This window comes from Elephantulus edwardii, unplaced genomic scaffold (genome assembly GCF_000299155.1).
Source record: "Elephantulus edwardii isolate Elephantulus edwardi_28Jun2011 unplaced genomic scaffold, EleEdw1.0 scaffold00208, whole genome shotgun sequence".
Taxonomy (NCBI): domain Eukaryota; kingdom Metazoa; phylum Chordata; class Mammalia; order Macroscelidea; family Macroscelididae; genus Elephantulus; species Elephantulus edwardii.
In genome coordinates this window covers 1,042,885-1,064,919 of record NW_006399958.1, presented here as the reverse complement: position 1 = coordinate 1,064,919, position 22,035 = coordinate 1,042,885, and the positions used below count along the sequence as shown (strand labels likewise).

General features: G+C 50.8%; 1 protein-coding gene and 1 pseudogene across 1 annotated transcript in view; one reads left to right on the top strand and one right to left on the bottom strand.

The window, feature by feature from the left end:
• MYBPC2 (myosin binding protein C, fast type) overlaps window positions 1-21,954 on the bottom strand; it is a 26,914-nt gene extending 4,960 nt beyond the window's left edge. Inside the window, exons 1-23 of the mRNA XM_006897273.1 lie at window positions 21,913-21,954; window positions 20,176-20,253; window positions 19,282-19,368; window positions 18,613-18,761; window positions 18,097-18,214; window positions 17,468-17,516; window positions 17,222-17,281; window positions 16,033-16,235; window positions 15,647-15,779; window positions 14,520-14,644; window positions 14,326-14,431; window positions 10,881-11,053; window positions 9,783-9,948; window positions 8,935-9,041; window positions 8,556-8,585; window positions 8,156-8,295; window positions 5,850-6,009; window positions 5,659-5,763; window positions 4,826-5,014; window positions 4,085-4,219; window positions 1,150-1,317; window positions 727-815; window positions 450-645 (exon numbers count right to left, since the gene is read on the bottom strand). Of these exons, the coding sequence (XP_006897335.1) occupies window positions 450-645; window positions 727-815; window positions 1,150-1,317; window positions 4,085-4,219; window positions 4,826-5,014; window positions 5,659-5,763; window positions 5,850-6,009; window positions 8,156-8,295; window positions 8,556-8,585; window positions 8,935-9,041; window positions 9,783-9,948; window positions 10,881-11,053; window positions 14,326-14,431; window positions 14,520-14,644; window positions 15,647-15,779; window positions 16,033-16,235; window positions 17,222-17,281; window positions 17,468-17,516; window positions 18,097-18,214; window positions 18,613-18,761; window positions 19,282-19,368; window positions 20,176-20,253; window positions 21,913-21,931 (2,785 nt within the window). The 5' untranslated portion in view covers window positions 21,932-21,954. The remainder of the gene's footprint in view (window positions 1-449; window positions 646-726; window positions 816-1,149; window positions 1,318-4,084; window positions 4,220-4,825; window positions 5,015-5,658; window positions 5,764-5,849; window positions 6,010-8,155; window positions 8,296-8,555; window positions 8,586-8,934; window positions 9,042-9,782; window positions 9,949-10,880; window positions 11,054-14,325; window positions 14,432-14,519; window positions 14,645-15,646; window positions 15,780-16,032; window positions 16,236-17,221; window positions 17,282-17,467; window positions 17,517-18,096; window positions 18,215-18,612; window positions 18,762-19,281; window positions 19,369-20,175; window positions 20,254-21,912) is intronic.
• On the top strand, window positions 20,311-20,696 carry LOC102876671 (annotated as a pseudogene).
• Window positions 21,955-22,035: the final 81 nt, after the last annotated feature.

The following is a 22,035-nucleotide window of genomic DNA, read 5'->3' as shown; positions in this document are numbered from 1 at the left end:
CTGTCCCCACACCTGCCCTCCCTCACCTCCTTCCACACTCCCTCACCTCCACCCCCACATCTGTCTTTCACTTCCCCCACACCCACCCTTCTCACCTCTCTTCTTCACACCCACCCTCTTCCCACCCTCCTCACTTCCCTTCAGCCAATCTTTCCTCATTTTCTTCTTCTCATCTCCATCTCACCTCACCTCCTCTCCTCATGCTAATATCTTAAGATTTTCCCCCACTCCTATTCCCCCCCCCACATCGCAGCCTCACCCCCTCTTTCTGGGCTCATTGCCTGTTTCCCCGCTGCCCTGTGTCTTCCTTTTCACTGCCTCTGTCCTCATTTCTCCCTCACCTCGCCAGGTTCTCCGGGGTCCTGGTCTCACATCCTCTCCCTGCCTTCCCCCCCCATTTCCTCCACTTTCTCAGCTCGCGGCCCCCTCCCCACCGTCCCGGGGCGCACCCACGACCCGGATGCGGATGGTGGCCGTGTCCTGCATGTTCTCAATCTGCACGCTCAGCTCATACTCCCCGGAGTCAGTGCGCGCGGCCTGGCGCACGAACAGCACCGTGTCCTGGTCGCTGGTGCGCACGTGCACTCGTGATGAGTCCAGCGGGGCGCCACCCTTCGTCCACACCACCTGGGGCCGAGGCTTTCCCTGGGGGGGGCAGAGAGAGAGGGGGTGATCCCAGACCCTGCACGGGCCCCACAGTTCACCTGTCACCTCCAGCCCCCGTACCTGGAAGGGGATGAGGAGGTTGAGCTGCTCCCCCACTTTCCGGATGTAAGTCTGGCGAAGATGGCGAGGGAGGCGGATCTTGGGTTGCTCTGAGGGCACAAAGAGGGAGGGAGCTCAGCCTGAGTTGGGGACATTCTGGAGGTGGTGGGGTTTTCCAGGGGACACCCTAATGATGACCACAGAAAACTCAGTCTCATCGTCCAGCCAGTTCTGACCCATCGCTGATGCTCCATTCCCTTTCCAAGGCTGTAAATCACCCAGGCAGACATTGCCCCTCTCCCACCTGCAGAGCACCTGGTGGACTCGAACCACAAGCCTTTGAGTTAACAGTGCAACTATGGACCACACCACCCGGGCTCCCTAGCCACTGAGGGCCGGCTGAGTGACACCAAACGGCCTCCAGGAGACTAGGGGCTCCCTCACCCACGATCTCCCGGATGGTGACCGGCTGGGCCAGGGTGGCCGGCTCACTGCGACCTGCGATGTTGACCCCGACGACCCGGAAGAGAATTCTTGCTCCAGTGGGGAGATCCTTGACGGTAAAGCCACATCGCTCGACGGGCTGCGTGTTAGCGGGGACCCATTCCTCTGCTACAGAGAGAAGAGGGCTCTGGTCAAGCTCAAGACCTCCCGCCTGACCTTTCCACACAAGCTCAGCCCACTGACCACTGATGACCAAGGCAGCCACGTGGGCCATCACAGAGAAACACCACCAGCAGCAGAAGCAGCACTTACATCTGTCAGCACGCACTGTGACCAGTCCACGCGTATTAGCTCATCGATCCTCACCTCAGCCCTGTTATTCCCGTTTTAGAGATCAGCACATCAAGGCCAGCAGAAGTTAAGGAACTTGCCAAAGTGACACAGCCAGGAAGTGTTGGGCGAGGAAGGAAACACAAGGCTCTCTGATTCTAGAAAGCTCTTAAGTGCTTGGTTAAGCTGCGATGGAGGGAAGAGAAGTGTGGCTATGACTGAGACCGTGAAAGGAGGAGCCTGAGAGAGCAGGGCCCAGTGTGCCTAAGTGCGGAATCCAGGAGTGGTGGTTGGAGGCGGCTCAGGGATTCCCTGCCTACTGCTGTGTCTCTCTATGCGCTGATGCACCGTGGTTGATCAGAACCACCATCAGCAGCAGATTCACCTCTTAACAACCTGGGTTCTGAAACATCGGAGTGGTTGTGGCACAAACAGGGGACGGGGGGTCAGCGTGGGTGGTAGGGATGAGTGCCAGAAAGAGAGAGAGGGGAGAAGCTGAGAAGGGTTCAACCATCCATTCCCGCACATGCGTTACCGAATGCAGTCATCGCTGTACCCTGGCCAGGTGGGCACTGTCCTCGCCATTCTGAGATGAAGAAACTGAGCCTCAGAGACATGCCCAAGGTCGCACAGACAGACAGTGCAGGGGCAGGACTGAGACCCACGTCTGTGAGATTCTGACGCCTGGGAGGCAGTGTCGAGATGATCTGTGTTCAGGTCTGTCTTTCCAGGGAGATGAGCATGTTGGAGAGGAGATACCTTCGTACCCGGGGCTCTGGGCCTGGCATGGAGTTAGTGCTCAGTACATGTTTGCTCAATGGAGGATGGACGGAAAAAAGGAAGGATGGATGAAAAGATGGGGCACATTCAGGTAAAGTTTATAGATATATAGGTGGATAGATGGAAGAATGGTAGGAAGAATGGATGGATGGATGGATGGATGGATGGATGGATGGATGGATGGGGACATACCAAGCTTGTTAATAGATAGTCATATAGGTGGATATATGGATGAATGGTAGAAAGGATGGATGGATGGATGGATGGATGGATGGATGGAGACATACAGAGCTTGTTAATAGATAGTTATATAGGTGGATAGATGGATGAATGGTAGGATGGATGGATGGATAGATGGGGACATAGAGAGCTTGTTAATAGATAGTCATATAGGTGGATAGATGGATGAATGGTAGAATGGATGGATGGAGACATAACAGAGCTTGATAATAGATAGTTGTATAGGTGGATAGATGGATGAATGGTAGAAAGGATGGATGGATGGATGGATGGATGGATGGATGGATGGATGGATGGGGACATACAGAGCTTGTTAATAGATAGTTATATAGGTGGATAGATGGAAGAATAGTAGAAAGGACAGATGGATGGGTAGATGGGGACATACAGAGCTTGTTAATAGATGGTCATATAGGTGCACAGATGGAAGAATGGTAGGAAGGGAAGGATGGTGATGTATACTGAGGGGGAAGAATTATTAAACAGATGAATGATCACAAGATTTTCCAGATGGATACAAGGATGAGTGGATGAATGGATGACTGGACAAATGACTGGGAGGGAAGAAAAGAAGGAAAGATGGATGGATGGATGGATGGATGGATGGATGGATGGATGGATGGGCAAGTGGATAGATGGACAGATGTTCAGGTGGGTGGATGGATAACAGATGAACAGGTGGATGGATGAATGGATGGATGGATGGATGGATCGGCAAGTGGATAGATGGACAGATGTTCAGGTGGGTGGATGGATAACAGATGAACAGGTGGATGGATGAATGGATGGATAGGCAGATGGATAGATGGATGGATGAAGAAAGAAGAAGGAAGGTAGGTACAGACATACCTCCGAGATATTGTGGGTTTGTTCTTAGACCACCACAATAAGTCGATAAAGCAGTTCCCACCAGATTCTTGCCATATACAAGTCGGTATTTCCATTACACGTCTTTACATTTTTAAGTGGTGCAACAGCATTCTTTTAGTTGACTTTTTTTTTTCATTATTTTTTGTGCGTGTGCTGTCAAATCGGATCTGACTGGCACAGGAGGAGATTGTCCCTCCTTCTCCAGCAGAGAATCTGGTGGATTCGAACCACGTACCTCTGGGACTGCAGTGCCACAGCATTCTTAAAAAGCCTGAAGTATTGAGAAAATTACCACAGTGCGACAGAGACATGAAGCAAGCGCGTGTTATCCGCTAAATGGTGCCAAGAGACTTAGGCAGTGCAGGGTTTCCACAGGCCTTCCATGTTTAAAAAAAAGGCAATTATCAGTGCAGCACAATAAAGCAACACCCCATTGAGCAAGGTATGCCCATCGTAGGTAAATAGACTGATAGAAGAGAAGGGATTGCGGAGTGATGAATGAATTCAGGAAAGGGAGAAGGGACACGCTGTCACTGGGGATCCATCCTCACCTTCTCATTATAGTACTTCATGCAAGGATAGACACTGACCGATGGCAGCCCATTACCCCGTTATCTCTCCCTGCATGCCCCCACGTTCAGCACCCTAGATTGAACACTGATAGGACTCCAGGTGAGCCAGTGTCCCCCTGCCCCCAGATCAACGGGTCACTCACATCCCTCCAGGCAGTACTCCACCAGGTACCCGTCGATGCCACCTGCCCCAATCCTGTCTGGAGGCCTCCACTTGAGCGTGGTGGTGGTGTCTGTCACATCCTCTACCGTCAGATGTAAGGGTGCGCTTGTGGGCGCTAGAAAGACCCAGAGACAGGGGGCAGGGGTGTAAATGGGGAGGAGTCAGAGTTGGAGTCACTGGTTAGGAAAAGTATTAAATGTGGAACAAAGGTCAGTGAGCAATGAAGTATATCAAGAGACATCACATCGGCGAGCTCTGATGGCCTAGTGGCAAGAAGCTGCACTGCAATCCCAGAGGTGGGCGGTTTGAATCCACGAGATGCTCGGCTGGAGAAGGAGGAGTAATCTCCTCCTGTACCAGTCAGATCTGATTAGATGGTACACACACAAAAATAATAAAATTTTAAAAAATTTTTAAAGGGACATAATATTAAGGGACAGGTTTCAAGGTCAGGGATCGGTGTTAGTCTGAGAAGTCCAAGGCCAACAGGGACCACAGGTCTCAGCAGAGGCTGGGGTCACAATGGTGAATCTGTTGTGTCAGGAAAGAATCACAAGGGTGAGGGGTCGGGAGAGTGGGAGGCAACATGATGTTGGATGAGAAGTAACAGAAGTGGGCAGAGATGATGGATCCAAGATCAATAGGTTAGAGATGAAGGGCAGGGCAGGATGGGAGTCAGAGGTGGACGCGGGGGTCAGTGAGGGCACCGGAGGGGCCTTACCAATGGGCATAAAAGGCTTGGTGTTCATGCTGGGCTGGGAGACTCCAATGGCATTGACGGCAAAGACCCGCATCTCATAGAGCACGCCCTCAATCATCTTAGTGGACTCGTAGGTCGTCTCCGTAAAGACCTCAAAGTTCAGCTTCATCCAGCGCTGAGAGCCCTTCTTCTTCCTCTCCATGAGATACCCTGGAGGTTCCCCAAGCACAGAGGAGTAAGGTGGTCAGGGAAGAGTAGGAGGGTCACGTTGAAACAGGGAGAGTGACATCAGAGAGGTCACACGTCCTGGGGGGGGGGGGGGATGGATCTCAGGAATCTCAGAGAAGATGAGGGTCACCAGCCGTGGAATTAAGAATCAAGAGAGGTTATGGGGGTCTCTCTCTCTCTCTCTCTCTCTCTCTCTCTCTCACACACACACACACACACACAGGCTGATGGCCAGGGTGAGTATTCTCAGGTCCCTGAGAAAAAAGGTGGATGATCAAAGCCATCAAAGATGAAAAAAACACGTCTTTGGGGAGCTCTGGTGGCCTAGTGGCAAGAAGCTGCATTACAATTCCAGAGGCGCACTGTTCGAATCCACCAGATGCTCTGCCAGGGAAGGAGGGACAATCTCCTCCTATACCAGTCAGGTCTGATTTGATGGTACACACAAATAGTAAAATAAAAATAAAAAAAAATTTTAAATAGTTTCTTTAAAATAAAAATTAAAAAACAAAACAAAACACGTCTTTAAGGGAGGTCCCTGAGAATTTTAAGGGGTCCAGGAAGCAAAGGAGCAGGTGTAAGGTAAAGAGATGAGGCTATGGGGACACTGGCATACGGGCACTCACCAGTGACAGGCTGGCCACCATCGTACTTGGGGGGCTCCCAGACCAGGACAGCCCAATCCTCTCCAACTGAGGTGACCCGCACGGCCTCTGGGGGATCTGGGACATCTAGGGGGAGACGGACGAGTTAAGGATTCCCGCCTGGCCTCTGGGCTCCACCTCCTCGTCCAGACCTTCCCACGTCCTCAGCTCACCCACAACTCGCAGGAAGATGGAGGCCACGTCCTCGCCTGCGGGATTGGTGACTTTGATGGTGTAACGTCCCTCATCCGCTCGCTCAGCGCTTTCAATCACGAAGCTGCTGCAGTCCACCCGCTGCTCAAGGTGGACCCTGCCCTCGGTGCTCGAGAAAACCTAGACACGACCGAGACAGGGCCTGTTCTGAGTTCTGATCTCCTCCCCAGAGCCAACTCTCAATGCAGTGCTTCTGCTCAAAATTCTTCCGTGGTTTCTTCTCACCACACAAGGTACAAGGTCCTGAACTTGACCTTCGAGACTCATTTGAATACAGGCCCAAGTGCATAGAACTGGATGCCTCATTCCTCCCACATGTCCTCCTGGCTCTACAAGCACCAAACTTCATTTAAAAGATAAGGCCATTTTACTCCCAACTTTTACAAGGTTGTCCACTGTACAGCCAACACCCTGTCCCTCTCTCTGCAATACTCTTACTCATAATTTTTTTATATTTTCTTTTTATTATATTTTTCAAATTATCTTGTGTATGTACCATCAAATCTGAACTGACTGGTACAGAAGGAGATTACCCCTCTTTCTCCAGCAGAGCATCTGGTGGATTCGAACCATATATTCCTCTGGGATTGCAGTGCAGCTTCTTGCCACTAGGCCACCAGAGCTCCCTTCTTACTCATAATTTAAGACACATCTAGGAGCCGACCCTTCCAAGAAGCGTTCTTGGATACCCTCCGCTGAAAAGTGAGGGGTTCATAGTGTGGATTTCTCATAGCCTTTCACCTCTACCTCTCTCTCTCTCTCTCTCTCTCTCTCTCTCTCTCTCTCTCTCTCCCCCCTGATCACCCTGAGCTGTGCCTGACTCTCCCCAAGACTGAAGGGTCTTGGCAAGCAAGGGCAGCCCTGACCCATGGTCGTAGCCTCAATGCCTGGCAGAGAGGAAGCTTTAGGAACTGCTAGCCGATCAAATGAGTAAGTGAAGATTAAGGCAGGTCTACCCAGAGGAAACTGAGCCCTACAGAAGAGAAAGGATGGAACTGCCTCAGAGTCTGGAACATGCAGGGTTAAAACAGTGATTAGATTCATGGACAATATGAAATGTTACAACAGATTCCTGGGTAAATGAGTAGATGGACAGAAGAACTAATGAGGGATAGTTTGACAGATGGACAGATTAGGTGAACATAGATCTAGATGAACAGGTGAATTACTAGATGGATAGATGGATGGCTGTATTGATTGACTGATCGATGCATTCATCATGCATAGACGGCTGGTTCAGGATGGATAAGAAGATGAATGGATGGATGTGTAGGTAAGTGGGTGGGTGGATGGATGAAAAAATGAATACGTGGGTAAATGAATGAATTGAAGGCCCGCCAGATGTTAGGCCCTATATGCATGACAGGGAGCTCTGGTGGCCTAGAGGCAAGAAGCTGCACTGCAATGCCAAAGGCACATGGTTTAAATCCACCAGCTGCTTGGGGAGAGGGATAGGCAATCTCCTCCCATGGGAGTAACTGCCTCAGAAAAGTCGCTGGAGGCTCAGCTGTGAGTCAGTTCTGACTTGATGGTACACAACAACAACAACATACTTGGTGATAGCTAACTACAACCTCTAGCCTTCAGCAGTCAGGAAATTAAAAGACTTATTGTGATGGGAAAATCTGCTGTTAGGGACCTCTCCAAAGTACTGAAGAGACATGGTGTCTCTCTGGAGACTAAGGTGCGTCTGATACAGGCCATGGTCTTTGCAATCACTTGTTATGCATCAGAGAGGTGGACAGTGACCAAGGAGGATAGAAGGAGAATTGATGCCTTTGAGCTGTGGTGCTGGAGAAGAGTGTTGAGGGTACCTTGGACTGCTAGGAGAACAAACAAGTTGATCCTAGAGGGGGTTAAACCAGCTGCTCCTTGGAGGAAAGGATTCTGAGGCTTCATCTGATATACTTTGGACATGTTGTAAGGAGGGACTGGTCCTTGGAGAGGGACATCATGCTTGGGAGGGTGGAGGGACAACACAGGAGAAGATGACCCTCTATGAGCTGGATTGATTCAGTGACTGGGGTAATTGGGATGGGTGTATTGGAGACAGTGTGATTGGCACAGGACAGATCAGGGTTTGGGGCCGTTGTATGAGTCACAGGCGATTTGGTGGCACATAACAAGAACATCAACAACCTTCAATCATCATCCTCGTTTTACAGACGAGGAAATTGAGGCTCAGAGGTTGAGAGCAAATTGCCAAAGGGCACCCAGCAGAGCTGCGAGAGAAAAGAACTCAGGGCACAGGGTAGCCCTAGTGTACCTCATCTCCCTTCAGCCAGGTGGCAACGGGAGGGGGCTCCCCGGTGATGGCCACGTCCAGCCTTAGCTTGTTTCCAGCCACAACCACAATAGAATTATCCGAGGTCTTCCCCGAGCAGTCCAGGTGGATCTTTGGTGGCTCTGGTTGGCAGAGAAGAGAAGCTGGGGGCTTGGGAGGTAGACACTGGGCCCTTCCTAATCTCTCATCAGAGGATCCCCGGAATCTGGGTTCTCAAAGAGATCCAGGGATCTGGCACTCCAACTCTTTCATCTCCTGGGACTCAAGAGCTCATCCCCCAGCCTCCTCTTCAAAGGCCCTGGGATCCCAAAACCCAGCCCCTCTTCCCTCAGACCCCGGAATCTGGGACCCCCAGCTCACCAGAACAGCTCTTGGTCCTTACCTTGCTTGGGTACATATTCCACCTTAATTTCTGGAGGAAAAAGAAGAGGTGATGGCTAGATCGCAGTTGAGCAAGTCCACCCAGAGGCAGAGATGGGGGCCAGAAGTCACCCCGGGAACCAGTGTCTGGTGAGGTTCAGGACTGCAGATGTCCCTAACTCCATTTCTCCCCTCATGTGGACACCCCTCGGTGTATACAATGCCCCCTCCCTCAATCTCTTCTCTGCCACTCCATGAAGTGGACAGACTTGCCCTCAACCTTTCTGGACAGGTAGGGAAATGTCATGCTGAAGGGAGGCAGCCAGGGACCCCGCAGCATGGGAGGTTGGATCCTGGGAGACACCCCCACCCCACCGTGGGGAAAGGAAGGGGGTGTTCACCCAGGAAGTTGAGCTTGGCCGAGAGGGACAGGGCATAGCCGTCAGGCACGAATGTGTAGTCGCCCTCATCCTCTGGACGGACATCGTCAATTACCAGCTTGTGGAACCTGAAGTGTTCAAGAGGCAGAGGAGGGATCACATGAGGATCCCCCTGGGGGGCCACCACAGGGCCGCGCTGCTCTCATCCCCACCTTTCAAAGCCTTCTAGAAAAACGCCCACCTCACATCCTAGAAACACGCTCGCCCATCGTTTTTAACTTTTAACTTTGGCTGGACAATTAATGGGGCACTTCTGTGCTGTGACACGGGGCTGCTAGGAGTTGAAATAGACTTGATGGCACCTAACATCAATGTACTGTATATGTCTGTGAGCCCAAAATTTAAAAATAAATAAACACACTGCCAATCAAATAGATTCTGACTCCTGGGGACCTTGTGGAACTGTAAATCTTTTTTTTTAATTTTTGTTTATTTATTTTATGTGTGTACCATCAAATTGGATCTGACTGGTACAGGAGGCGATTGTTCCTCCTTCAGCAGAGCATCTGGTGGATTTGAACCGCGCACCTCTGGGATTGCAGTGCAGTTTCCTGCCACCAGGCCACCAGAGCTTGCCGGAACTGTAAATCTTTATAGAAGCAGCTGACCTTAGCATTCACCCACAGTGGCTGGAGGGTTCGAACCACCCACCTCCCGGTGAGCCAGGGATCCTATATCTACCTGTAGATACACACATACAGCTCCCCCTATTTGTGGGGTTTCTTAAACAGCAGCCCCAGGAAATGATGCCGGCAGCTCCAGCTAGGGGTCCCCCCCCCAGCCCGCCCCAGCCCAGCGCAGCACCTCACCTCCCGATGTGGGAGATGGTGATCCTCTTGCTGGGGCGAACCTCAATCCCATTCTTGTACCACTTGCCCGTCACCTTCTCGTCAGACACCTCGCACTTGAACACGGCCTGTTCGGCGGCCTTCACCGTCAGATCGGCGATGTCCTGCAGCACTTCCAGCTGCTTCTCTGGAAGGAGCCAGGGTGGATGGACTGTGAGGCGGCTCTGAGCTGTGTGTCCACAGCTGCTCTAGGCGCTGGGGGCAAAGCTGGGACCCATGTCTCCTTCTTAACTCCCCTCTGTCCACTCTTCCACACACCCCCTTTCCTCCCACTCTGTTCCTTCTCATCAAGGAGCTCTGGTGATGCACAGACTACACACTGAGCTTCGGAAGGCCAATAGCCTGACCTCGCCAGCCTCACTCAGCTTCCGTGAAGATTATGGCCTTGGGGACCTGGAAGGACAGTTCTCTGTCCTACAGGAGAGCCACTAGGAAGCACATTGTGCAAATTAAATTGCAATTAGTGTCACAAACCAAAACGTGTATGAGTGGCTGAAAGGAAAGCCAATCTGCACACAGTCAACCCTTTGGGTTCAAAAGGGCAACAGCAGTCCAGGAAGAAAGCTGAGAAGGCAGGAAAGGCAGAGTGGGAAAGGATGGATGGAAAGAGGAAACACAGGAAGGAAGTAGGTATGGTGCTGTTACTTCCAAGGTGAGGATGTGATTAATGTCATAACACAATGTGCATGAACGACTGAGTGAAAAACCAATCTGATCTGTAAACTTTCACTCACATCACGTTGTTGTTGTTGTTATGGGACGTCAAATCGCCTGCGACTCAGAGTGACCCTGTGTACAACAACTCTAAACCCTGCTCTATCCTGCGTCAATCTTATTGTCTCTGGCACATCTACCCCCATTACCCCAGTCGTATTAGAAAGAGAAAAAGAAGAATGTCCAAGGTACATGCTTGGGGGGGGGGGTGGAGCCAACAGGACCTGCTGGTGGGTTAAATGCAAGGGGGTCAGGGAACCCTCAGAACCAAGGACAGCACCAAGATCGGAGCCCCATGGAGGTGCCCAGGAAGCACACCTGGCCAAGGTGGGCCCCTCCCCTCACCTTCCACGATGAGCTCAGCCTCACACTGGCCGCCGTTGGTCATGACCTGATAGCGACCCCCGTCTTCCTTGTCAACATCTGAGTAGATGAGGATGTGTCGCTTGCCGTCCTTCTTGAAGCGGTACCGGGCCTTGTAGGAATCCTCTCGGGTCAGCTCCACGCCATCCTTCATCCTGAGCAGGAGATGCAGCAGGAGGGGAGTGAGGAACACACACACACACACACACACACACACACACACACACCGCTTTGGGGCCAGGTATCAAAGCAGTGAGCCCAAAGCAGTGGTTGTTAAATCATGGCTGCTAACTGAAGGTCAGCGAGTCAAACTCAGCATGTGCTCACAGGAGGACAATGTGGCTGTCCACTTCCATAAAGATGACCACAGCCTGGAAACCCTGGGGAGGTCACTCTGTAGGGTCACTCGGAGTTAGAGCGGACTTGACTGGCTGTGAATTTGCTTTCTCTGGAGTTCTTTTTGTTTTGTTTCTTTGGGGTTTTTTTCAGTCAAAGCTAAGGAGTCTTTGTCCAGAGATTCAGGAGACAGAAGAATATCTGATGCCTTTGAATGGTATCATTGATAGAGAATGTTGTTGTTGTTGTTATGTGCTATGGGGTCGCCTGTGACTCATAGCAACCCTGTGTACATTAGGTCTGAAAGCTGCCTTATCCTGCGCCAATCTCATCATCTCTGACAGACCTAATTCCTGCTCTGGTCACTGAATCAATCCATCCCATCTGGGGTCATCCTCTTCTGCACTGTCCCTCCACCCTTCCAATAATGTCCCTCTCCAAGGACTGATCCCTCCAGGCCACATGCCCAAAGTATGTGAGACAGAACCTCAAAATCATTGCCTTTACAGAGCAAATTGGTTTCATCCTCTCCAGGGCAGACGTCTCTGTTTTCCTGGCAGTCCACAGTATGTTCAACACTCTTCTCCAGTGACGCAACTCAAAGACATCCATCCTTCTTCTATCAGCCTTATTGTCCAGCTCTCTGATACACAGTAAGTAATTGCAAAGACCATGGCCTGGATTAGGCACTCCTTAGTCTCCAGACTGATATCATTGTTCTTCAGTACACTAGAGAGGTCCCTGACAGCAGATTTTCCCAATGCCATTTGCCTTTTGATTTCTTGACTCCTGGTGCCAAGAGTGTTGATTGTGAAACCATATAAGCTGAAGTTATCAACAATCTCAATCTCTTCTCCATCCATCATGAAGCAGCCAATAGGCCTAATGGTGAGAATCTTTGTTTTCTTGATGTTGATAGTACTGACCAAATTTTAGAATGCCAAAAGAACAAACAAGTCTGTCTTAGTGGAAGTACAACCAGGGCGCACCTTATAGGAAAGGTGGTGAAAATTCCTCTCACATACTTGGGGCATGTTGTCAGAAGAGGTCTTGGAAAAACAAAACATCATTCTTGGAAAAGTAAGAAAGTCCATTGCAGAATGTTGGGGAGGAAGGGAAGGCGTCTGGCCAGGACCGATTGTCTAAGCTCCAGGTAAGTGCAAGCCTCCCAACGGCCTTTAATACGAGGTAGAGAAAGCTCCCCTGTGTTTGGCTGTACTGGCTTGAGAAAGCTCGCCACCTGGGAAGACAGCTGCTGCGTCTGTTGAACTGGAAATGCTCACCATGAGTCTGAGGTTCTCCTAACCGATCCGTATGTCCACCTGTGTAAGCCCACCCTATCCTGCCTTCCTGGGCATATAAGTGCACTGCTTAGCCCAATAAAATTGAGCTGGATTGACTCTCTGATCCTCTCCCAGAGTGGTGTATCTCTGTCGTGCTTACTCCCATCAGGGTGTCACTGTTAAGTTGACAGCAAACTGACAGCGACAGAAGTCCATGAAAAAAAGGAAAATCCTCAAGATAGATTGACACAATGACCATAATAATGGGCTTGAGGACGGCAGAGATTGTGAGGATGGCATAGGCTTCAGTCTGCTATCCATACATCATTATGAGTCACAGCTGATTCAATGACAAAAAACAAGAAGGTGTTGACTCCCACAAATAGTTAATGTGCTTGGTTGCTAATGAGAAGGTGGGAAGTTTTCGTATACTCAGAGGTGCCTCAAAAAGGGCTGGGAATCTAATTTTTTAAACAAGCCATTAAAATGTTCTGGAGAACAGCTCTATTTTAACACACCTGGGCTGTCCTGAGTGGGAATGGACTTGATAGAACACCTGGATGACTGGATAGAAGGGGTGATGAATAAATAGCTGGATGGATGGGTGGGTGGGTGGATTGATGGATAAGAAGATGATCATTGATTGGCTGCCTGAATGAATGAGTGGGCAAGTGGATGGATGCATCAATGGTGTTATAGATTAAATTGTGTTCCATAAAAATAAATGTCAACGTGGTTAATCTGTGAGTCTCACTATTATGTAATTATCTTCTTGTTTGTGGGAATTTATGTACTTGTCTTGTGTTGTAAATTCTAAACTGTATGATGTTAATGAGCCAAGGTTAGTCACAGTTATGTGAATGAGGCAGGATACAATTAGTAGGTTGTATTTCAAATCAATCATTTTTTAAAATTTGTTTGGCTTTTTAAAAATTTTGTTGTTGTTTTGAATCAATCTCTTGAGAAATAAAAGAGATTAGACAAATGAATAAGGATATAATGACCTCAGAACCATGAGTAAGACACAAGAATGGAGAGCACCATTTGGACTGAGGGTTCCTGTCTGTGAACCTCCTAGACTTGCGGGAAGACTGATGACAAGACATTGGAGATCACCAAGTGATACTAGCCCAGAGATGATGAAAGGAGACCAATATACTCCCTCAAGAAAAACAGAGATAAGACTCTAAATTCAGAGCTCCAAGCCTCCTAAATTGTGAGAGATTAAATTTCAGTTAAAGTCATCCACTTGTGGAATTTCTGTTATAGCTGCACTGAATAATTACCATTAATGGATACATGGATAGAGTGATAAATAATGGGGTGGTACATGAGTAAAAATGGATGGATGAATGGAAATATGGGAAGATAAATGAATGGGATGATGAATAAATGGAAGAATTCATAAGTAGATAGATGAGTAGACATATGGCTACATGGGCCAAACAAGGATGATTGATTGTGTGAAGGGATAAATAAATGAATGGTAGATGGATTAATGGTTTAATGAATAATTGAAACAGTAGAAATCAGGAAAAGGACTTCAAAGAGGAGTCACAATGTTATGTCACTGTGGGATGGATAGTGATGGGGTTAGGTAGACACCAGAAGTTCTATAAGGAGTTCTTGGGTGCAAGTGAGGACTTATTGAGAAAGGCTGAGGTCTCATGGTAACCGGCAAGAAGAAGTCAGAAACCTCTAGGGCAGGTCACAGTGTCCCGAAAAAGTCAAAGCAGGCTCAAAAAAAAGTGCTTGTGTTGATGTCAGAGATCAAGGGTCACTCATCACATGACTTGAGGGTCACTCACCACATGACTTGAGCACCCTCTTCTGATACCTCCACCGACATTTCCACACGGTCACCAACAAACACTTGCTGGTCCTCCAAGGGTGTGACGATCAGGACTGGAGGTTCTACAAGGTAGGATGGATGGAAGGTCAGGAGTTTTAGGACCCCTCCAGAATTCCGTTCCCCAAGTTCAGACTTGAAGTCTGGCCTCACCTTTCACAAAGAGCTCAGTAAAGCACTTTTCATCTTTGACAACCGCCTCATAAGCAGCATCATCTGCCAGCGTGCACTTGTTGATGGTGAGAATTCGCTTCTTGCCAACATTCTCAAACACGTACCTGATGTAAAAGAGTCACTTCAGCCTAAGCTACGGGACATCAGCATAGCCCTGGGGCAGGACTGTCCACTAGAGCCAAGTTACCCAGTAAGTGTTACATGGTACAGTTTAGGCTTCTTCTCAGTTAAATTATTGTTCTTTCTTGCCTCTGTCTACTTTGTAGTGGGGTGTATTTGTAACTATATGTTTGAATCCACCAGCTGCTTCACAAGAACAAGATGGGACAGTCTCCTTCCATAGAGATTTACAGCCTTGGAAACCTAATGGAGGGTCACTAAGAGTTGGAATTGATGTGATAGCAGTGGGCTTTGGATTTCGGAGTTAAAAGTGGTCAGCCTTCCTTTAAAAATTAAACATAGAGTTACAATATTTTAAAAAGTCAAAGAGTTTCTCTTTAGTCGATTCTGACTCATAACAATCCCATGTAGTTTAGAGGACAAGTGATATTTTGGAAGTAATTTTCTCAAGGTACCTCTGAGTGGATCCAAACTGCTAACCTTTGGTTAGTAGGTCATTGATTAGATATTTGTGCCACCCAAAATTTCTTAGCACGACTACATGACTTTGACATTCCACTGCTAGGTAAATACCTAAAAGAATCAAAAGCAAGAACTCTAGCAGTTATATTGTTGTTCCCATCAGTGTTCTCATAATAGGCACAGGGAGGACACAGTGCAAGTATCCATCAACAGATGAACAGATAAACACAATCCACTCCATCTATTCAATGAAATATCACTTGGACATAAAGACAAAGTGCTAGATGCTACAACATGAGTGAAAGAAGAAAGATATAGAAGGACAAATATCATATGATTCTACTTATATAAAATAGCTAGAAAAGGCAAACTCACAGGGAGAAGAGCAGATTCATTGTTACCAGGGGGTGGGAAGAGGGGGAGTGGACAGTTAGCGTTTCAAAAAGAAAAGAATAATAACCCAATTACTGTGATGTCTCTCTGGGTCTAGAATTTTCCCCACCCCGGGACTGTTCTAGACATACTTGCTGCTTGGTTTGATTTCCTGGCCATTCTTGTACCACTTAAGAGGAAGGTCTGGGTCACTGATCTCCACCACCAACTTGATCTTGTTGCCCCTGTCCACTTGGTAGGCTGGATCCAGCTTCTTAGTGAAGGCTGGAGATGGAAAGATGCAGAGAGGCTGGAGGTAAGTCCTCTGTGCCGTCTCATACCCAGAGATCCCAAATCTCCCTCTCCACACTATGGATTGGATTCTCCAACGTCAAAGTTAGAAAGCCTCCTCTGAACCTGCAGGTCCCTGAGAAAAGAGTCCCACTATTCCTCAGACTAAACTTCCAAAAGACAAGCCCAGGACCCAAACATCAGTTACCCATGATACAGGGTTCATCTCCCTGAGACTGAAGCTGACCTGCACTCTTCTTGACCTCAACCTTGGCCTTCTTGAGCCGCTTCAGCATGCCGCGAAGGTCAGTGATGCCATACTGGAAGGCAATCTTCTCATACTCGCTCTTCTTTGTGGCCCCTTTCAGGAGCTCCCAAATCTCAGGTGGGATACCAAGGTCATCATCATCTTTCTTCTTTTTCTTCTTCTCCTCCTCTTCAACCACCTCCCTGGGGGTGGAAAGGACAGGCCGAGGCCACCAGCAGTGAGAAGATGTTAGCCTTTCTCTAATTACCACATTTGCTTTCTGTATCAGCTCACCTAGTCACTTTCTCTTTCTGGACCATTTCTTCCTTATTCTATCCCTCCTAAACTATCCTCTCAGCCTTCCCTTTCACTTCTTGGCTTTTCGTCACTGCTCCTCCAATTTGTTCTCCAAGTGGCCCCAGATGGATGTTTCTGACTCCCACAACTGATGCCATTCTTTCTACATTCCAAACTTGCCCTTGGGTCTTCATTGCCCTCAGCCTAGCATTCCTGCTTTCACAACCTTCCAGACTCTTCTTCCCTCACCATCCCCACAACCATCCAAACCAAACCACGTGAGCTCTTTCCCTGAACGTGCTAGTATCTTCCCTGCCCCCAAGTCTTTGCATAAAAATGTTTCCCTGCCTGAATGACCCTTCTCTGCCTTCTCTACCTGATAAACTCCTCTTCATCCTGCAAAACCCATCCTCTAGGGTCTTATCTCCTCTCAGGAGGTAAGTTACTCTCACTCTAAGTCTCACAGGTTTATTGTGGGTCCCTTTTCCTAACCATTCTATGAATGTGTCTCTTGGGCCAGACACCTCTACCCACAACAGCAAGGACCAAGCTGAACTTCTCTCTGTCAGGAGAGCTCCTGATTGTCAGGATCTGCCACAAGATGTGTGATCAATAATAGAATGAATTAACAGACCTTTGGGATGAAGAAGGGAAGGGAAAGGAAGGGAGGTGTGAGTGAACGAGTCAGTGTGTGAATGACAAGGAGCTGTGTGGGTCGAATATTGGTTGAGTCAGGGAGTGGATGGGCAGAGAAAGGGCTGAGTAGTAGGCATTGAATTTAGGGATGACAGAATGGAAAAAATAGAAGCCCTACCTCACCCATACCCATGTCTTCTAGCCCCCCACCTCCAGCCCCTGTTTCCTCCTCCCTATACCAGGTGGGCTGGCTCACCTCTTCTTCAACAGGCCACTGAAATCCAGCTCACCTGCATCTTCTGACTTCTCTTCCCCCCTGTTGGTCAGTGAGTTGGGTGTGAATCCCTCTGAGGTCCTGCCTCCTCCACACTCACCCCAGAGGCCCCAAGCCCTTGCCTCCCCCAATCCTCTCCCATAACTCCTCCTCCCAAGAGAGACTCTCCCGCAGTCCTTGGCCTCTGGAGGTGGAATTCCTCTTCCCAGGGGCCCTGGGGTCACTTACGAACGTTTGAAGTTTTCTAGACTCTGTCCAGAGGCATCCTGACGTGGAGCTGGGAGAGGCAATGGGAGCGGGGGAGGGAAGGATGGTGAGCTGCAGGGAAACGCAGCTCCCAGGTCAGGGCACCTGCCCCTCCAGGTCTGCACGACCTTGCCAACACCCCTCTGACCCTCTAGCAGTAGTCACCCTCACTCTTCAAATGCTGCCTGATATGTCCTCAAGCTGGTGCCCCACAACACTGGAATTCACATCACCTTCGCATGCGCACCCCAAAACCTTGAACACCCTAACCCTAAAATCTACAATTCCTCACTCCTAACTCTCAAGGCATATTCTCACACTCTAAACCTATAAATGATCTCTCTTAATTTTTATTTTTTAAGCAAAGAAGTTTTACTGGGGGCTATCAGGCGAGGTTCACTGTCCCAGGTCGGAGAGGGGCTGGAAGGATCAGAGAAGTCGCCAATCTCGCTTAATTTTTTTAAATTCTCTGACCAAAGTCCTTCTAGTTAAACTTCCACTCAAAGCCTGCACCCCACACCCCACTTCCGTGTGCTCTCGCTATTCATGGCCAGCACCTCCGTCCCCCACCCGAAGCCCACAGCCCTTGTCCCCCAGCCCCGCCAGCGCACCCTCCACATCGATGTTGAAGCCACAGCTGTCGCAGGCGTCCTTGGCTTTGACCTCCAGCCGGTAATCCCCACGGTCCCCCAGAACCACCTTCCCAATGTGCAGCTCCACGGTGTATACCTGGGGGCCAGGGCCAGGGGTGTGGGTGCACGTGACCACTCCCCTGAGCCCACTTCACCGCTTTCACCCTGAGCCTCCTCACCTCCATCCACAGTGGGGCTGACAGAGCCCAAGAATGGCAAGCGTGGCACCTAGGGCTACTTGAGTTTACTCAAACCTGGACAGTGCTGTCCCACGGAGCTCTGGGCCTGTGACTTCCTGGGACGTACACAGTCACGACCAAGGGCACCCCGCTCTAACCTCAACATGCTGCCCTCCTAGTCAGTACCAGCTCTCGCAAGAACACCAGAGTCTCCACCTTGAAGGCTGCAGGCCCCAGGGCTGCTCAGGAGATGGGGTCCCCTCGCACAAGCCTCAGCCCCATACCCACACCCGCTCCTGCACCCCCTGGTCCTCACATTGCTGGCCGAGTCGTGAGATTCCTTGAAGGAGAATCGGGCGCCGCTCTTGCTGTCCAGCTCCTGCCACTTCCCCTTGAACCACTTGATGGTCGGTTTGCCCGGGAGCTCCTTCCCATTCACCTTGGCCACGACCACCGCATCCTTTCCTGGACAGGGGGGTGAGGCAGGGACCCTAAGACTCCCCAGGACAGGCTAAGGAGTCCAGTTTCCCAGTTCTCACCTTCTTCAGACCTGTGAGTCAGGGTCCCAGACTCTCCCCTCAAGACCCCAGGGTCCTGTCCCCAGACCTTGACCTCTAAGATTAGGTGTCAAAGGTCCCAGTCTCTCCTCCCTCCAACCTACAGCCTGGGCCTCTAGCTGCCTCCTCCCTCAGACACAGGAGTCCTGAGTCCCAGGCCCTCCTCCCTCAGACCCCTAGGTCCTCCTCCCTCAGACCTGGAGTCCTGACCCCCAGGCCTTCCTCCCTCAGGCCTCCAGCCCCTCCTCCCTCAGGCCCCTAGGTCTTCCTCCCTCAGACCTGGAATCCTGACCCTCAGGCCATCATCCCTCAGACCATAAGGCCCTCCTCTCTCAGACCTGGAGTTCTGACTCCCAGGTCCTCCTCCCTCAGACCTGAAGCCCTAAGCTCAAACCCAGGGATTTTCTCCCCACTCCCAGCCCTCTCACCGGCCTCCACAGACACATAGTCCGGCTTCTTCAGGAACACCCCAGTGGGTTCTTCCACTGTGGGGGACTGGTCCTCAGGTGGAGTTTCTGCTCAGGAGACAGGACACAGGGTCAGAGACAAGCTGGGTGGGGTGGGTAGCAGGCCATAGTGGGCAAGGGGCTTACAGCCGGTGAACCCCTCTGGTCAGAAGTCAAAAATCAGGACGGAGAAGTGGCTTCCCTGACCTGGGAAAGCTCAGGAGTCACTGGGGTGGCTGTGTGACCATCATCAGGTTGCCTGTTCCCTCTGTATGTGTAGGTTTAGAGTCACCCCATCTGTTTAGTGGGGACCTGCAGGTGCCCCATCCACATACTGAAGGTTTGTGGGTAATCCCTCGCCCCACTTCCGGTCAGGGGCATTCAGAGCTGGACGCCCTTGATCGGCCAGCCTGGTGATGAAGTTGAGAGGCCGGGCTGATCTTGGGGAAATGAGTCCTGGTGGCGCAGTGATTCAAGCCTTCAACTGCCAATGGAAAAGTCAGTGGCTGGAACTCACCATAAGCTCCACAGGAGAATGATGGAGTCAGGGTCAGGGTCAGGGTCAGGGTCAGGGTTAGGAGTCAGCTTCTGCAGCCCCCGGCACCTTTGGAAATTCTAAGAGGCAGTTCTGCTCTGTCTTATAGGGTCACTGTGAGTCAAGCTGATACCATGGTCTTGGGTTTGGTTGGGGTCTCAGGGTACTGGGGAGCCCTGAGAGGGTTAGGAGAAAGGGAGAGGCAAGGGACAGCTCTGGAGTGTCCCAGGGACTGGGCTGGGGGCCAGGGAGGAGACTAGACTGAAGGTGGACATGAGTGAGGGGAACAGAGATGAGACGCTGAGTTTGGCTCGGCCCAAGGGAACACCCATCTATCTCACCTTTGGGGGGCTCTGCAGGAGCATCCTTTGGGGGAGCTTCTTTGGGGGCTTCTTTCCCTTTGGGGGCTTTTTTGGCTGCTGTGAGGTAGAAGAAAGAGCTATTCAGTTACTTATGTCCTCCCACCGTCTTCTTTCATGAACTTGGAATCCAGGACCCCCAACCCCTCAGGCCCAGGGGTCCTGAGTCCCAGCCCCTCCTCCCTCAGACCCAGGGGCCCTGACCCGCAGCACCTCTTCCCTCAGATGCAGGGACTTTGACCCCAGCCCCTCCTGCCTCAGATCCAGGGTTCCTGACTCTGGGGTCCCTCCCACCTCAGACACAGGAGTCAGAATCCCCAGCTCCCAGCCCTGCTCCCCTTAGACCCTGGAACCCTAAACTCCAGCACCTCCTCCCTCAACCCAGGAGTCCTGACCCCCAGCCCCTTCTCCCTCAGACCCAGGAATCCTGAGCCCCCGTGCCTCCTCCATCAGACTCAGGTGTCAGAATCCCCAGCCCCCAGCCTCTCCCCCAGGAGTCCTAAACCCCAACCTCTCCTCCCTCTGACCTTAGGGTCCTGACCCCCAGCGCCTCCTCCCTCAGATCCAGGGATCCTGACTCTCGGCCCCTCCTCCAGCCCCTGTTGGCCCCCATTTAAGGCATGAGTTTAGCCCCACTCCTGAGTGTACAAGATCAGCTTTCCCAAGCAAGCCCCACCCTCCCCACCCAGGCCACTAGACCCTGACCTTTTGGGACCTGGCGGTATAATTAGCTCTTCCCCTGGGCCGGAAACTGGACACCCGGTGCTGACCACAGCGCCTTTCACCTGCCTTGTGCTGGCTCCTGGCCTACCAGGGGGGCTGGACCCCCACCCACAGCCTGCTTGGCCTGGGGCCAGGGATGAGGACACCCCAGGAGAAAGACCAGATCTCCTACAGAACAATGCCCCCTATGGCCCATTCATATAGGAACCCAATATGGAAAACAGCAAAGAAACCCACTGCCCCAAATCCACCCCATTTCATTGCACCCTTCATGTTGGGTGTCCCAGACTGAAGTCTTCGTGAGAGGAGACCACCCAGCTTTCTCCACCACAGTGGTTGGTGGATTCGAATCACCAACCTGTTGGCAGCCCCATATGTCACACATGCCACCACCAGGGTCCAAAGACCCCCTAATTCCTACACAAGGAAGCCTTGGTCCCCTTATAAACCGGGACCCCATCCATTCACATGCTTCACCATTAAATGAGGTATCTCCCATCTTCATATATCTGAGGGTGTCAACTGTCCTCTGAGAAAGACTCCCTCATCTTCACTCAAAGAGTCTTCACCCCACATAGAGGTCTTACAAGAAAGACTCCCTGATCTACACACACAGGCTCCCGGTTTCCAATGGAAAGAAAGGGTTCCCCCCATTCACAGAGTCTCTACCTTCATACAGAGGTGGCTCCTCAAACCCCCACCTTCCTCCATGCTCTGAAGGGGCCCGACCTCCCCAAGCACAGAAAGGATACTCTTACAGAGATAGGGTCACCCTTAAACTCTACACACACGGAGTTCCCCCATTCCTAAACACACAGAAAGCTCTTCCTCAATCCCCATACACAAATATACGGGCTCCTTCATCCCCACACAAGAAGAACCCTTCTCCACAGAGAGGACACCCCATTCTCCCAACCCCATAATGGGAGGATACCCCCAGTTCCCATTCTGAAGAGAGGTCCTGGTCCCCATGAGGGATCAGGTCGCAGTAGCCACCTGGCTTTGGCTCAGGCATGGCGGCAGCAGGGGACCGTCTCCTCCTCCGAGGGCAGCTAAGTGTGGGCCCCCAGGGGGAGCCCTTTAAAGAGACCTGAGACTCCCAGGAGTCTCCGGGAGGCA